The 16660-nt window shown below is 46.2% G+C and overlaps 1 protein-coding gene across 1 annotated transcript; it reads left to right on the top strand.

The window, feature by feature from the left end:
* Window positions 1-3106: 3106 nt before the first annotated feature.
* LOC121595622 (tetra-peptide repeat homeobox protein 1-like) lies at window positions 3107-3544 on the top strand. Its single transcript, XM_041919713.1, has one exon. It carries the CDS (start codon window positions 3107-3109, stop codon window positions 3542-3544), a length of 438 nt encoding a protein of 145 aa, XP_041775647.1.
* Window positions 3545-16660: the final 13116 nt, after the last annotated feature.

Genomic DNA, 16660 nt, shown 5'->3' with positions numbered 1-16660 from the left:
TCTCCTCATTTTCGAAAACAGCCAATTTTTCCCTCGGGGGTAAATTGGCAAAGAAAACTGGGAAGAAAAAAGTAGGTAAAACCTGGGTGTGAATAATTCATTCCGTCTCGGCGGGTCGGACCTTTTGGGCTGACATTTCTTCGGAAGAAATCGCGCGGAAGAAAATGACGGTGCAGACAAAGGATGATGGGAGATCGATGACATCTTGCCTGGGTTCCCGTTTTTCGATGCATTTCGAAGGCGCTCTTCCTACCCCTCCCAGAGACCGAGACAAAGGGAATCGTCGGCGAAGCCGATCAAACGGATCGTAATTCAATATGTTACCCAGAGTCTCAGTCCTCTGTCCTGTCAGTTTCGTTGGCGGCGGCGGCGACATGGTGGTTGTGGTCGTTGTTGATGGGGAATGTTTCGCCCAGTTTTTCCATTATTATTTCCCTGCGTTTCCACGGTCAGGAAAAGAAGTCGCCGGTTGGACGGTTGAATGCCCTCTCCTTGGTTGTTGGTCGGTAGTGGTGGCGTATTCTTGTTTGAAGTATCTCTGGAGGAGACTTAAATTAGAGTTTTTTTTACAGTAAAAAAGGGCTTAATAAGAATTATGATAGTTTTGTGAAGTAAAATTTAGTTCTAGAATGTAGAACGTATGCTGTAGTTTATAGCATAAATGAAGCATATCTTTACTATTTTGATTATAGATATAATGCGTCATTGCGTCAATCAACGCACGAGCTAATCACAAGAAATTTAATGATAAACCAACATCAACAACGATAAAAAAGGCAAACGATGCTAACTAAAACCAAAGGAGCCGTAGAATCAGTTTCGGTCAACATTGAACAAAATGATATAAATATGGTTGGCCACCCAACCAACAAACAGCACGCCCTCAGCACAATGTCACTCCCTCGCGAAGGAAGAAAAAATAAAACGATATCGTGAAGTAAGCCGATACGGCACACACATTTAAGGAAGAAAGCAAAGGAACCAAACCCTACTCCAAACGAATCTCATTGTTTACCGCCGTTTTTATGCTGCGTGCCGCGTGTCCACCCTCGCACTCGCGGGGTGCATGTTGGTGGTCCTCTGGGCTTGTTGTTGTTGATGTTGGGTCGTGCGTTTGACTTTCTGCAACATTAATCAACGTTCAGTCAATACTGGAGTTTTGGAAACCGAACCAAAACTAAATGGGAATTCCCATCTAAGTCTGGTTCGTTTTGCACGAAGACTTCCCATTGCTTTATTTACCAAAATAGGCGGCGGTGGCGGCGGCGCTGTGTGTGTTCAGTTCGATTAAGGGAAAGTGTTTCTCATCGATCACCTATATCCGTGCCCTTTCCCCGTGTGAGTCATCATTGAATGCGTGCGATACTCGCTTACAAGGGCTCACGAGGGCCCTTTTTAATAACACGCGTCTTGGCTAATCGTCGTGAGAGGGTTTGGAGAAGACCTGCCAGAGGTTCCCTCCCCTGCTTCCCCATTTAAATGGTGACCTTATTAGCGGATGTCAACTGTGTCAGCCCGTGGGTCGTGATCACTTTCTTCTTTGAAAGGGAAATTATCTCACCCGAGCAGCACACACACCGTATTGGGGTGATTTGTACATTTTGTTTATATCCATATGCTGCGTGCATCATGCTTTTTGCTGCACTGTGTGTGTGTGTGTGTGTGTGTGTGTGTGTGTGTGTGTGTGTGTGTGTGTGGTGTGTGTGTGTGTGTGTGTGTGTGTGTGTGTGTGTGTGTGTGGTGTGTGTGTGTGTGTGTGTGTGTGTGTGTGTGTGTGTGTGTGTGTGTGTGTGTGTGTGTGTGTGTGTGTGGTGTGTGTGTGTGTGTGTGTGTGTGTGTGTGTGTGTTGTGTGTGTGTGTGTGGTGTGTGTGTGTGTGTGTGTGTGTGTGTGTGTGTGTGTGTGGTGTGTGTGTGTGTGTGGTGTGTGTGTGTGTGTGTGTGTGTGTGTGTGTGTGTGTGTGTGTGTGTGTGGTGTGTGTGTGTGTGTGTGTGTGTGTGTGTGTGTGTGTGTGTGTGTGTGTGTGTGTGTGTGTGTGTGTGTGTGTGTGTGTGTGTGTACACATGGTTTTTTGTTGGTTTATTGCTTCCTTTCGTTTTTTTTGTTAATGCTACACTCCGAGTACGAATGCATATATGGCAAAGATGTGGAAGGGAAGCTAGCGGCCAAATCATGAAGCGATCGTGATGAAGATTGAGTGGACAGATTAGCCGTCGGGATTATCTTAATGAATAATCTTATTTTTCGGTGGTAGAAAGAAACGATTGCGATAGCTTTGTGCTGATCGTGCTGATGGGAACAAGCGGCGTCGGCGGTGGCACATGAATGAATTTTGTGGACGGAGAGGAGCATAAAGGAAGCCATTTTTAAATGGAAAATGGTTGTTTGTTGAAATGTTTTTTTCATCCTCTATAGTGAAGTGCGTTTAGCTCCTTTCGCACTGTTTGTTGAGCTGATGCTACTACTAAAGTGGATTGTATTGTGGCAGTTGCAATTACAATGCTATCTGTTACGATTACAAATGCAATACGTTTTGTAATGTGTTAGAGAAAAGCTAAAAAAGATGGTTGAAATCTATTAGTAGTTCCTTGAAAAAGTATTAAATTGCATCAGTTTAATACTGTTGAAAATATATTTATGTCAATCTATAGACCATTGCAAGTACTATTTACAGTATCTGCATAAAATGTGGCTTTTGCTAGTTCATACGACGCATTCGTAATTTGAACTGATGCATCTTTGCCTTCTAAATACGTTTAAATGTTAGTAATAGTTCTCTTCTTGGTAGCTTTTTTACTAGTTTCTAAGTTTGTCTCATCTACTCTGAAAAATGGTGGTGGGAGCTATGAATCAGAACTATCCTATTCTGATTATGTATTCGAAATCATTTCCGATTCCGCAGCCGGGTCCGATTCCGATTACCGGGTCGATTCCCATTTGAGATCCGATTCTGGATCTGACTCCGATTCCGGATTCGATTCCGAAGCCGACTCTGGAGCCGACTCCAAAGCCGGATCAGAATCGGATTTCCGGATCCGATTCCGGATTCAATTCTGATTCTGTATCCAATTCTGATTCTGGATCCAATTCCGATTCCGGATCCAATTATGATACCGGATCCAATTCTGATTCCGGGTCCAATTCTGATTCTGGATCTATTTCTGATTCCGGATTCAAGTCTGATTGTGGATCCAATTCTGATTCCGGATCCAATTCTGATTCCGGATCCAATTCTGATTCTGGATCCAATTCTGACTCCGGATCCAATTCTGATTCCGGATCCAATTCCGATTCCGGGTCCAATTCTGATTGTGGATCCAGTTCTGATTCCGGATTCAATTCTGATTCTGGAGCCAATTCCAATTCCAGATCCGATTCTGGAGCTAATTAAGGAGCCGATTCTGGTTCCAATTCTAGAGTCAATTCCGGAACCAATCCTGGATCCAGACGTGCTCCAGAATCGATTCCAGAAAATTTTGGAGTTACCCGACATTGATTCCGACGAAAACTTCATTTTTTCCATCACTACTGGGAACTTCTCCTGACTTCCCGTAAAACCTAATAATCATTCATGTCAACAAAACCAACGCCCGGCACACTCTCACTTGAAAAAGGTGCATTGAACTAGAATGGAATTTCTCGTTGAAACAAATTTATTACCCAGTGTTTTCTTAGCATTTATTACGCTTCTAAATTAGACGCAATTAGACGGTGCATTCCAGCAGCCTGGCCCGGTTTTTTTCCTTCGACCACTCTTACCCTCGGCGGTACCTCCGCTACCGAACGGCTATTATTTTGGGTTGTATGAAACGGTTGCAGCTCAAACAAAAAACACAATCACACACGGGTGAGAATGAGTTCGGTAGCCGATAATCAACCATGCATGAAGTGCAAACACAGCAGCCTGGCGTGTTGGTGGCTTACTGACTTGCCGGTGTGATATTCTACCGTAGAAAACCCTCCTCTAACAGTGTGGCCCATATTACTCGCCGTGTCCACACGATCGATTGCATTGGACGAGCGAAAAAAAAAAGATTCGAAAAACCATCCGTACACAGCGTTGTTAATCGATGGTGGCAGCTTCAACAAAGCGTAAAATTGTTTGTCCCCCATAAAAGCAGCGACTGGGTGGAATGAAAAAGAGGAGAGCGGTTCGTCACTTGCTGCAAATGCGCGGGAAACAGATCCCACACAGCACACCAAAAACTGAGATTCAAACACCCAGACGAAACAGGTGGGAGAATTGGGGACGGAATGTATTGGAAATACATCATGGCAGCTTCGCACCTCTCTCTCTTCGTGTTATCCGTGTTTTCCCCTTTTAGTGTTTTGCACCCCTTTCAGACGGGAAGAAGTGTGTGACAACCACGTGTCACCTTTGTGCGGCATTTCGTTTCGGGGTTTTGGGCTGGTGGTTTCGATGTGTGTGTGTGTGAAAGTGTACATAATTATGTTGCGCGCTTTGTTGTGTGGCTCACCGTGCATTTAATGCGAGATATGTCCGCTTTTGCTCTGTCTCTTCTGCGCCTTTTCGCGCCTTTTGTTTCGCGCCCACGTTCTCACCACGGAAGCGCTGTCAACAAACCGCCCTGTGCCGTTCGTACTCCTCCGTGAGATCAATCGATCACCACCGATGTTTTCGCACGCAACCAGTGCGGGACAGGGTAATCGGATCTTGGCGTTCGTTCCACGCGGGCGGGAGGCGCTAAGTAAGACAGTGGAATTAAAATAAAAAAAATAGCCTAGTAACGACGAAATTTGAGCTTTTTCTGGGACAGGAGTGCAGCTTCCGAAATTGAATGTCGCACGCATGGTGGTGCGTGTTAGCCGTCATGCGAAAGCCATCATGACACTTTGTTTTTATGCTACGGAGATCTCGTTTTCTTTCTGCACCTGTGCGCAAGGGGCTTTTGTTTTTGTTTTTTTTTTTTGGGAAAGTGACGAAAATGAAATGTGTTAAAAAGTCTCAAGCGTGCATCACTTTCTCGTAGTTTGTGGTCGTATCAATGAGGGATAGAGAAACGTACACGCACACACAAAAACAACAGCGACTGTTGCGGTCTTTATAAGGGTCTTTTAAAAAAAACTGTCGCTCCAAGCAATAAACTGCAGGCGACGAACTCGGTGGCATGCATATTTTTGGCGATAAATCACTTCTATGGAGGAGAGTGGAAGATTTTATCCAAGTGCTTGGTTGGCTCTAGCTCTCCTAACAGCAACGAAGCACTAAATTTGAGGTCGTCAGATGCAAAAAAAGGACCAGCAAAAGAGGAAGATTGAAGGAGAGCATAAATGCGCCCGCGCAACTCGTATGCGGGTGGCATCAGAGAGTTGAAATCTTTCTTCCCCCTCATTCGAATGCATCGAAAAGGAAAGTGCCTTCAGTGTGCCAAGCACACCAGAACCTAAAGCATAGGGACAAAGAAAAAAAAGGCAATGAAATTGTCGTGGGCCGATAAAAGTCGAGTGAAGACAGTTTTAAAGCCCTCCGATTCTGTTCCTACGGGATCCTTTTGCTCGATAATGGAGCCTGGTGTGTGTGTTTGTGTGTGTGCAAGCTTTCCCTTTCATGGGACGACACGCATGATCTCTCGCACCCCGGTGCCATGGGTCACAGTACCAACCCCTCCAGCGGGGTAATATTTCAATTTCAGCCGTGCTGCACACATGTATGAAAAGGTGCAGCAGAAGGAAACGATCAAATAACCGATTCTATCGCAACAAACTTTCTAGCGTCTCGATGGTGGTGATGTGTGTGTGTGTCCCGTATTTTGTATCTCTACCCCTTGCTGTGTGACAAGCAAGCTTAACAAAAAAACTGTGCAAAACATAATTCGGCATCACAGTTTTCGCACAAACAGGAATGCCAATAAACCCTGTAGGTGCGAAAAGCGGGCGATAATTTTCTATGCATCGTGTTTTGCTGCCTGCCCTGCTCTGCTGCCGACGCTCGTGTCACTTTGGCCCACCTACCTATTGGCGCGTCGTCACGATCTGCCAGCGATACGACGGTCCCACCACCATTCCGTTTGGGTTTGGCCTTTTGCGAACGCACTCGGACGGCCTTCCCGGGGCCGTTACGCGGGACTCTTTTTCTCTAACTCCTAGCTGCAGACCCCCGTAGGGACAGGCCCGATTGGACCGATATTTAAGCCGGCGTGCGAAATCTGAAACACCTTTCCCTCGAGGGGAGGCAACACCGGCGGCGGCGTTGGGAGTTTGAAATGGAGCTTCCAAACACACACCCCCGTACGCGGCGGGTAGGAGCTGTCAGGGTGGAGAGACGGCTTTCCATCATGCCTGGCGCGTCGTAAATTTCGCATAAAATCCATTCACGCATATCGATCGATAACGCGCGCAATGAATGGCGTTTCGGGAATGATGCAGAGGTGTGATAAAACGGGGTTGGAAAATCAGCGCAGGGCCTGGGGAGAGGGAGTTGGCTTCAACTTTCCTTTTCAAAAACACGCCCTCGTGCGCCTGATCTTTGCTGATCTTTAGCCATCGTTCACTGTCGATAGTTATCCGCGTTCGCCTCTTTTTTCCCCTTAAATCCGAAGCTTGGGATGTGTGGAGCAGCACATTTTACTTGCCTGGCGACCGGCGATTGAGTGAGTGGTGGCGTGACGCCCTGCCGAAAGCCGAGTGCGAGACGAGTGATAGCTATTCTTATGGGCATAAATTATGATCGTTTATGGATTTTTTCCTGCCCCCCGCCGGTCGATAAATACCCGCGCGGGTGATTTGTGCGAACGTTTTCATGTCCACACGCGCCGTTGGGGTTGCCGCCTCCCTCCCAGAGGTGACGAGGTGACGCGAATCGGCGTGGTGTGAGTTAAGATAAAACAGGAGGGAAGGTGTAAACGGTTGTGAGCTGAGTGGGATCTAAAAAGGAGCGCTAGGAACTTCCGCAAAACGTGCCCGTACGCCTGGTGCTCCTTTTTGGCGAATGTGGTGTTTGCGTATTTCATGCCATTTCATGGCAATCATCGGTGTTGATGAGCGTGCTATGAAGTCTGGCGGTGTGTTGGTTAGTTTATATTTTATTTGACGGTTTCATGAGACGAGAGTGTTGTTTATCGCTGTACGTTGTACGTTCTGTGCTGTGCCACCGAACTGCACCGGTCGTTCCTTTTCCGTTAGTGCCAAAGGACTTTCACCGGAGCAAATGGCTTTTAAATGAGCCGGTAAGACCTTCGGTCTGAAGGTCTTAATTAGCTACGGATAGCAGAGGGATACAATGTGGTCTCACGGCACGCCAGTACATTATTTTATTTTGCGTGTTTTTGTGGTGGTTATTTTTCCACTCGAAAGAACATGCTTTCGCAACGTTGGCTGTGCAGGTTATTTGCAAAGCACATTTCTTTGGACGTCTTTTTTTGGTAAAACAAAGCTATCAACATCTTAGAATACAATTTAGGCAGGGGTTGTAAGGGTGTTTTTAATTGGTTACAGTAAATGAAGAGTAGAAATAAATATGAAATGAGATCTAGTACCTTCTTCTAAATGATTGAATATTCTCTATTCTTTAGTGTTATAACTGTTTAGAAAAGAATATTAAAAAGCTAAACCAACGCTCCCTATATTGTCTTTAAATATCTCCATCAACTAATAAGTAAATGTAATGTATACATTTTTTTTTAAAGCAGAAGAATTGCTCAATCATTTGCAACAGGTTTATATCTACGTACACTGCTTCTACTCCTTACGATTCTAATGTTCTTTGCGCTCCTTACAATCCTCGCACTTCTTTCCCTCCTTACACTCCTTTTACTCTTTATACTCCTTGCTCTCCTTTCACTTTTTACACCCCTTACATCCCTTTCAGTCCTTATACTCTTTGCACTCATTGCACTCCTTGCACTCCTTCTACTCCTTCTACTCCTTGCACTCATTCTACTCCTTGCACTCATTCTACTCCTTGCACTCCTTGCACTTCTTATGCTCCTTGCACACCATGCATTCATTTCACTCATTATATGCTCTGAACGCTCATAACGCTCTTTACGCTCCTTACGCTCCTTACGCTCCTTACGCTCCATTCACTCCTTGCACTCCTTGAACTCCCTACACTCATTACACTCCTTGCACTCCTTGCACTCCTTGCACTCCTTGAACTCCTTACACTCATTATACGCTCTGAACGCTCATTACGCTCTTTACGCTCCTTACACTCACGCTCTCTGTGCTCCTTATGCACGTGCAACATAGCTTATGTAAAACCGTTGGAAACCTCAGAATTGTAACTTTCAAGGCAAGAGGGCTCTTTTTGGCTCTAACGTTATCTATTATGTTGCATAGAAAGAGCTCATTATTTCTTCTTCCGAAAACCCCTGCTGAACTTGCAAACAAAAGAGTATGCCTGCCCAAGCGACGAAATCGACATGCTTTCTCGCTCTCTCAGGCTTACTGATCTATTGGGTAGAATGAGAAAGCATGTCGATTTTGTTAGTTGGGTGTGTTAGAGACGTGAGCTCCGTTAAGTTCTTCAATTGTTTTGTTTTGCTACATGCGCGCCAGCTTACGTTCTATATGAGTACAACTTATTGAAAAAGAAATGTACACTCATTTCCTGTGCCGTCGTTCTGCACACTACTCTACTCTACCAGAAGCAAAAAGCAAAAAAGGGCATCGAGGAAAAACACGCCATCACATGCTTATAAGCAAATGTCGGTGTGTGTATGTTTGCTGGCAGTACATTAGCGTTGAGTCAACCAAATGATTGCTCAGTCCGCTCACGGACGCAAAGACAACTCGCATACGAGGAACAAAATATCCAAATATGCTAAAATCGTATTGTACACAAATGACAAACAAAAACGCTGCGGGGTTCGTTCGTCGATGAGTTCAGTTTTGTTTCGCAATGAAACGTTCTAGAGAAGGAAAAGAAAAAGAACGCTGTGCGGTCGTGTACATTTTAATAGCTTACCAAACAACAAACACCCATCGAGGGAGCTCTCTAAGCGTTTTATTGCGCGATAAAAGGTGGCGAATCGTAGCTAGAGTTTTGCTTTAATGCCTATATTCATCGGCACAATAGAGAGCTCTTCCACAAGCATATAGCGCGCCGAAAACTCAGACTTTGTTTGACTGATTTCAAGAGTCTCAAAGACCGTTTTTGAGTTTCCGTAAGTCGTTATTGGATTTTATTACCCCTTACACAGATGATCGGTTTATTCGCACCCGGTGGTAAAATTAGAAACGAACCGCGATGACGAAACACAACTGCAGTGTGTTTCCTTTTTTATCTGTGTGTTGCTGTTATTGCCGTTCGTTGAAACCATCTGGCGCTGGTTTTGCTTTACGGCGAGACAAATATGGCCGTCTTCTTCGAGAACAGTGTGCCTCCTGATCTCACCACGCTATGGCTCTAAGAAGTAAGATCGCAAAATCCTCACCCGACAGACGATCGTCTGTTCTTGACAGGTCGTTCAACAGAGCGGGAAGGAAAGAGCGTTAACTCTTGTTTAAGTGCAGCCTGCGGGATGATGCCGGCCTGATGGGAAGAATTTAAGTTATCGGCGCACAGCGCTTAACGGAGCTGAGCTCTCGTTAGATGCGGCTTTGGCAGAGGAAATATTCGTTTAGCGTTTTTTTTTTTGCTACATTCAACACTGAAACGCGCCTCAAGGGCTTCGCAAAATGTCGATTCTGATAGGCGCTTGCTGCTCTCTCGGTAGAACTCGTCGCACGCCGTTGTCAAGTTGGGAATTAAAATGAATCATCGCATTTAATGACGCGCGCTCGGGCCATTGGAATGCTCTCTTCCTCTCTCGCCATCACGATGATCGTTGATTTTAATTCGCTCGTTCTACAGAAAACGCAACCCCTTTCGCCCGCTCGAAGATTAATCACCATCCGGTCCGCGGGCGAGCGACTTTGGTGACTTCTCGACGGTGGTGACATCCGAGGAATTGGGAATGGAATGTTAACTTCCGGACCGAATGGCGAGATCTGTCAGTGCCGATAGAGTTGCCGGCGCCGATTGGCGTCGTTTGTCGTTCGAATCGATTTTGTGGGTCACAATCGATCGGTGGCCAACCGATTCTCACGATCTGGACGTGTTTTTGTCTCGAGATGTGGCGAACTCTGGAATATGGGTTACCGAGTTCCACGCGCCCGGATTCTGATAAAGTACCGTTTTTTTGGTTGAAGCGTGTAACATGTCTGTCCTCAGGCTACTGAACGTTCCGTGCTGACCATGGCTTCAATCAATCGACGGAATCGGTTAAGGAGGAGCTCTCTTTGCTGTACGGCTTGTATAGTTCTTGTTCTTCCCCTGCACTTCCTGCCTGAACTACTTCTATTCTCCGCTGAGCAACGTTGCAAACCGTTCGCTTGTGCAAACCCCCGGAAGGCACCGAGTCATGCATCCATCCATCTTCCATCTTGGTGGGGCCAAGAATTCTGACAGCGTATGCTTTTTAGATTTATCGCCCGTGAGCGCGCTTTGATGCACTCGGCGGCGGCCCCATTGGCGGCCATTATTTCCCAATCGCCACTACTGCTGGCTCCGGTCGCGGATGGAAATCAGGTCCCCACACGCACACACACCACCGCCCTGGTACTCTTGGGCTTTGGTTTTGTCGCCCCGCGGGAGAAAAGCGATCGAGATATTCAAGTCCATTGCGCTTTGGTGTGGTGCACCCGCTTTGTGAATAATTACGAAACTAGAAGAACGCATTTTTGGACGCAAATGGGTTGGAGAATGGGAGAGAAAGATGACGTTCGAACGATCGGTACGAAAGGAAATCAAATTGGGTCGTGTCCAGGGTCGGGATCGCTGGCGGGCAAAAGACCAAAAGAAGGAGAGCCTTCGGTCCATCTCCTTTCCACCTTCTTTCGCTTTGTTGTGATGCACTCGGCGGATGCATCGGCATACACATACACTCACCTAAGCAGGGAGTGAGTGGCTGTTTTGCATCTCTAATAATAATGGTCGGTGTGCGCCTGTGCGCATAGGGTCAATTGCTGACGAACTTCGCTGCGCCATAACGGGTGTTTCCATAAGAAACTAATCGATCATCGGCCTATCTGACAACAGAGAGTCTTGCTGGGGTGCTGTAAGCTGGGTTGTGATTCTGTGTGATCTTGTCCTAGATTTGGAGGAGCTACTTTCGTTTCGAATGCTACTCTTACATCTTCTGTGTAGACATTGCATATTGGGAGGAGATGTTAGAAATATGGTTCGTTACTGTGATAATTTCCATATGGTGGATTCTACACATGCTTTCAACTCCAATCACTCCACACATGCCAGTTGCAACACATCTCTTGTGTGGTGTAATATAGCATTGCCTTGGGAAACGTTTGGATTTAAGAAACAGTCGAGACATTTCTCCTGTCTATTGCTTGATTACCCATTCAGCAGCTTTCTTCCAAGCGCAGAGCGCACTCCAGTGTGTGTATGCATCCGCTCCACTAATCGATTAATGTGTGGTAAGAATCGGGTACCGGACGCTGGGAAAGTGGACGCACAGATTCGCCGACCAATCGAATGCGTCCCGGACGCGCGTACCGGAAATCATTTGGGTCCATTCCATTCTCGCACCTGGGTGCTACTGTAGGGCCGCCCTGGGATTGTCGAGCAGCAAGCGAGACACATAGTAAGGCCATGGCCGTGGTAGCACTATTGCAAATACGAGGGTGTTCGTATTATTAATATCATTATTGCGTAGGCGGTTGGGACAAGAGTGCTCTCTCGAGCCAATGATCGAGACAGTCGGGAGGGAGGGACAGACGCACTACCGGAACGGGCATTTGCATGCGACCGAACTTATCTATCGTGTCGGTGTGTCTGTACGGTGGCGAGTGAAAAGTGTCCAGCGACTGCTGTGGACAAAGTCTCTCGCAGCATATCGTACACATATTGGAATGGGAAAGTCCAACCATCGCACCAGTTGTGGGGATAAAGTGCGACCGAGTCGCTAGAGGATTGTAATTACACTTCCGCTGGGGCGAGCTCAGCACAGGTTTCCTTCGTTTTGGACTACGGGCCTAGGTTTTTGGGGGAGTACAGGATGTCTCCAGAGCACACAGGAAGCCCCTTCGGGATCGCTATTTCCCACCGAGAACCATAAATCTTAGAGCCTGCCGCACGATGGACCTAAGCGGCAGGCACCGCTAGACAGCACAAACAAGTCCAGGACACACAATGTTTGCGTGACATAAGCAAATGAGCTCTCGTGCGCTGTAGCGAACTGGCGCCGGGTAGTGACTGCCTCTACCGGTGTCGCTGTGCTTTTCAGGTGCCGTCGGTGGTGCTTTATTATTGCATTTTTGTGTCCACCTAATCGAGCCCATTTGGGGCGGGAGTGAGCCGCTCGAGATAGAGCGTGAGGGTGAGACCGATACTTTCCTTTTTGGAGCGCGTTAATCGAAGAGTTGGTGGTGGGTGGAGTGTAGAGCACAGGCTGAGTGTGTTCCCATTAGTTTGGCCATATTTTTCGCACCCTTGTTCTTTTTTTTTGCAACAGTCACTTCGAGTGTAACAGAGTTGGCAATTGGAAGATGCTAGAGATGGACTCGCTCAGTACCGTGAGTTACTTCAGAGTAAATGAGTTATAATGGAATCTATATCACTCTCTAAGAGATAGGAAGTGAGATGATAAGAGTGAGTTTGGTAAGGCTCGTAGAAAAAGGTTTAAGTGAGTTACTTGTCAGTAAGTATTCATCGAGATTTAACTCATGCAGGAGATTATTTAACACATGAATGAATCAGATCATTGTGCGTAAATTCCAAATTGGCATGGAGAGTTCAACCACTCATTCATGTAAACTTAACTTTCAACAAATTTAATTCACTCTGAGTGGCCTAAAAAGATTGATCACACAGTGAGATCGATTTCCCTAAACAGCTATTGAACTCATGGTAGATTCAGTTCACTTTGATTGATTTGTTATTCGGTGCAAAGAGCATAATCATTCTACTATTGCTCAAACTTTCGAAAGAGTTATTTAACTCACGAGTGTATTAGTTGGCTGTGAATTAATCCGTTCTTTTGGATGAAGAGATAACCCGCTCATGTAGATTTAGCTCTTGAAAGAGCTGTTAAATTCACGAATGATTCAAATGTTAGAGAGCGACGTTAAGAGTTTAATCACTCAGTGAGATTCAGCTCTCGAACCCTTGAGCGAGTTGTTAGTCGGTTAGACACGGAGAGCGAGAAACACTCAATGATATTAGACTCTCGATAGCGTTATGTAACTCACGAATGGTTTAATTTGCTTTGAGTGAGTTAGAGCCTTAAAGTACTCATCAAAATTGTGTGAGTTTCTTTATTGAGTTCAAAGCCCACTTCAGGGGAATTCAATTAAACTTATTAACTTGCCAATCTATTACTTACTTGCTCAACCTGACTCAGTGTGCACATCACTAGAAGATACTTGAAGTTTCGTTGCTATCGGAGATAACTGTACCGTCTGTTTTGGTTCCTTTTTTGGGCCTCCCCATCAACACGGGCTTATCTGGTGGACGGCATCGAGCTAGAGAGGTGTTCATTTCCGTGCGCTTCAGTGGGCGGGGTGTGATAGTATTGATTGGTATCGATGTACGAGCTTTTTTTGCTTGTTCTTCCTGCAAAACAGTACGCGACTAAGGGTGAGAAAAAAGTGTATCGATTAGGTTAGATGAACGCAAAAATTCGACGGCGATGGTGATCGTCGTGATATATGGCGCGCCGGACCCGTGCTCTTCGCCGGCGCGGAACGGAACCGTTCGTGCACCGACCTTCCGAACGATGTCATAACGTGACTGTAAACAACAAATTCGAAGGCTTGTGTGTGTGAGAGTTGTTTCCTTTGCTCTCTGGAAGCTAGTTTACTTTTCACATTTTCGTGTACATCGCACCGATCGGCACTGAGTGTAGTTGGTTGTGCATTTGCACTTCACTCGTGAACCCTCTCGCTCGCTCTGTGTGTACGTTTTTCGTGCCACTTGTCCGCTTTGCTTTGCGCTTTGTTGCGGGGATGCGGCGCTCCATTACATCACCGGGCGGGTCATTCGACACAGTCGGAAAGAAGCTGTAAAAAGCTTTAAAGCTCGTTCATACTCTTGGGACGAGTGCGTTGCCGGAGTTGAGGAGCCAGCTTTTGAGGGTGCAATTTTATCTGTTGTTTTTGTTTCCAGTTTTTTTTAGGTGCAAGTTGTCAAAGCACTTAGCATAGTCGTCAACAAAAATTGATTGTAATTGGGACGTGGGAGGATGTACACTGTGTTTGCTCATGACACGACCATTGCTCAATCGTGTTACGATCGATTAGCAAACATAGGCGGGCATGAAGATGCGTAGGCTTAACATATTAAAAGCCCAAAACGCAATGTGTTTGTTCTAGTGTTTCACTCCTTTATTTGTAGACAAGAGGTGAGTTGAGGTTAGGTTTGCTATCAACATCTGATGACGTTACCACGAACATGCGCTTTGGATCGTCGTTTTTATCGGAAGTTTTTGACAGATGTCAGAGTGGTGAAACATCCACCTGCCATGGATATGGGAATGGCAAGAAGTAGGGCAGCGTCCTCAATTGCCTATCTACACAAACAAAATCCACTTAAAAGATATCATCCCCTCTGTCCGTACTTTCCTCCATGATTGCCTTCTCGTTCCGAGCCCGAGTGGCAAGGTTAACGCAAACGATGACTTGGTGGATCGAAGAGCGTCCGATAGGTGTTTGCCTTGATCGTCACCTATTATGACATCTCGCGGAGGTCTCTCTTGCAGCATCGACGCGCTTTTGACGCGTGTTTGATGTTGGCATAATGGAAGAGGTCGAGCCGCCTTGCGTGGTTAACGTGGCGGAAGAGATCACTCACACGAACTAATAAATGGAAGTGATGGATGCGTCAGTCTCACGTAACTTGGCAGCAGCAGCAGCAGCAGCAGTAGGTCGGGGTGATGCTGTGCTACATATTTTCCACTCCAGGGCGTAGAATGTAACAGGCATAACACCTTTCAGCTCAGTCAGCGGGAATTCCAAGAAAGGGTGCTACACGCCTGAGGAGAGATTGCAAGGGGTCGATTGAGGTAAAAGCGCGTACCTAACAACGTTACAGGTGATAGGTTTATTAAGTGTTTCCTCCCCCCTCAGCTTCAGACATTCACAGAAGGGTCTTGTGCACCTGATTATCAAACACAGAGTGTGTGTGTGTGTGTTGTGCATTGCAGCAACTAAAAAGGGGGAGCAACGATCTCTCGAATTTAAGGGTCAAGATGATAGATCCCTTCAGCGCTTATCGCTCGGTGAGGCCGCTGACCGGCGCACGCCAGGCGGCCCGGTTTTATGCGCCCCATTTATCTTAACCCTAACGACATTATGCTAAGTCGCTTGCGGTGTAAAGCATCAAAACCAGCTAACGCTGATCGCTGTGCCAAACCCACCCATTGTTTTCCACTTGCTTTTCTTTCGGTTTTTCGCTGCTCTGTTTTCGGCGGGGAGTGGAAGTTGTTGTTACCCTTGAGTTACCGGGGGTTTTGGTTTGAACCGGGCGGCAAATGGGGAAGCGGTACGTTTCTGTTATAAGGGACTTTAGACTAGAATTTAGTAGAACCATAAATCTGTCTCCCCTGTCATGGCAAGCGGCGCGAGCGCTCGCTCGTGCGCTCTATGACTTACAACATCTCGTGTATTTCGGACGTCGGGCGTTGCACCACGAATCCAGCAAGCACTACTCCCCCAGCAGTGGGTTTTTTAACGCTTGTTTTGCTTTCGAACGTGCAGGGCAGGTGGTCTGGTTTGGCGCAGCACCGCCTAACGGGTTGCCCAAAATTCACTCGAACGATTTCTACCCAATAAAACGATTCATTGCGGGCTCATTGTGGTGGATTCAATTAATTCAAAAAAGAAAATAGTGGAGGGGAAGCAGCTCGCATATTAGCAACCGCCGGAGAGCCGGTGCAAACAGCCTTTTTTTTGAGTGTGTGTGTGGTCACCGTCAAGGTTATTTGGATAGAGAAAAAAGGGCCGGACAGAAACCATGGGGGGAAAAACTTGCACACCGCGCGAAGTAAGTACGGGGTGTGGTGTGCAGTGCAGTCAAAAAGTTAGGATGTTATTCATGCTAAGTTTCCATCACGACCACCGATTACTACGGGGGTGTTGAGTTTTCAGCCACCGTAAGGTGCGCCATTGTTGGTAGCGCATAAATTAGATTTGGCAGTCCCCCCGGTACTAATGTGTGGTCTCCAAACGGAGTTTAAAAAAGCAATGAATCATTCTAATAAATTGTGCGACGCGAGGAGAGTCGCGTGCCTTTTGTCCTTTGCTTGCATTGTGCAAAGTCATCAAAGGACAAAAGCTGTCAAGGGCAAATCTTTAGGATTAAAACAACATGGCCTTTGGCGTCCTTGAAACATAAGAAATACATAAAAATTAATGTATTGTTCCCAACAGGACTTTGTAGAACCTAATTCGTGAGTTTTGGTTTCTATGATTGGGAGGGTTTACGATTCTGGTCAGCTTTTTTATATGGAGGTTGACCGTTGACGGCTGAAATCATGTCTGAAACTCCATACAAAAGCACACATGAAATAGACGTCAGATTTTCAGCCTATATTAATTCAGCCTGAACAATATTAAAGGTTAGCTCATAAGATATTGATGTTCTTTTTTTGCTGAAGCATGATAATGTCGTCAAGAAAGGTTAAAAATTGTTTAGATCGATT

The sequence above is a fragment of the Anopheles merus genome, chromosome 3R (assembly GCF_017562075.2).
Source record: "Anopheles merus strain MAF chromosome 3R, AmerM5.1, whole genome shotgun sequence".
In the NCBI taxonomy this organism is placed as follows: domain Eukaryota; kingdom Metazoa; phylum Arthropoda; class Insecta; order Diptera; family Culicidae; genus Anopheles; species Anopheles merus.
Note: the sequence above shows the minus strand (reverse complement) of the source record. Positions and strands in the feature narration are given on the sequence as shown.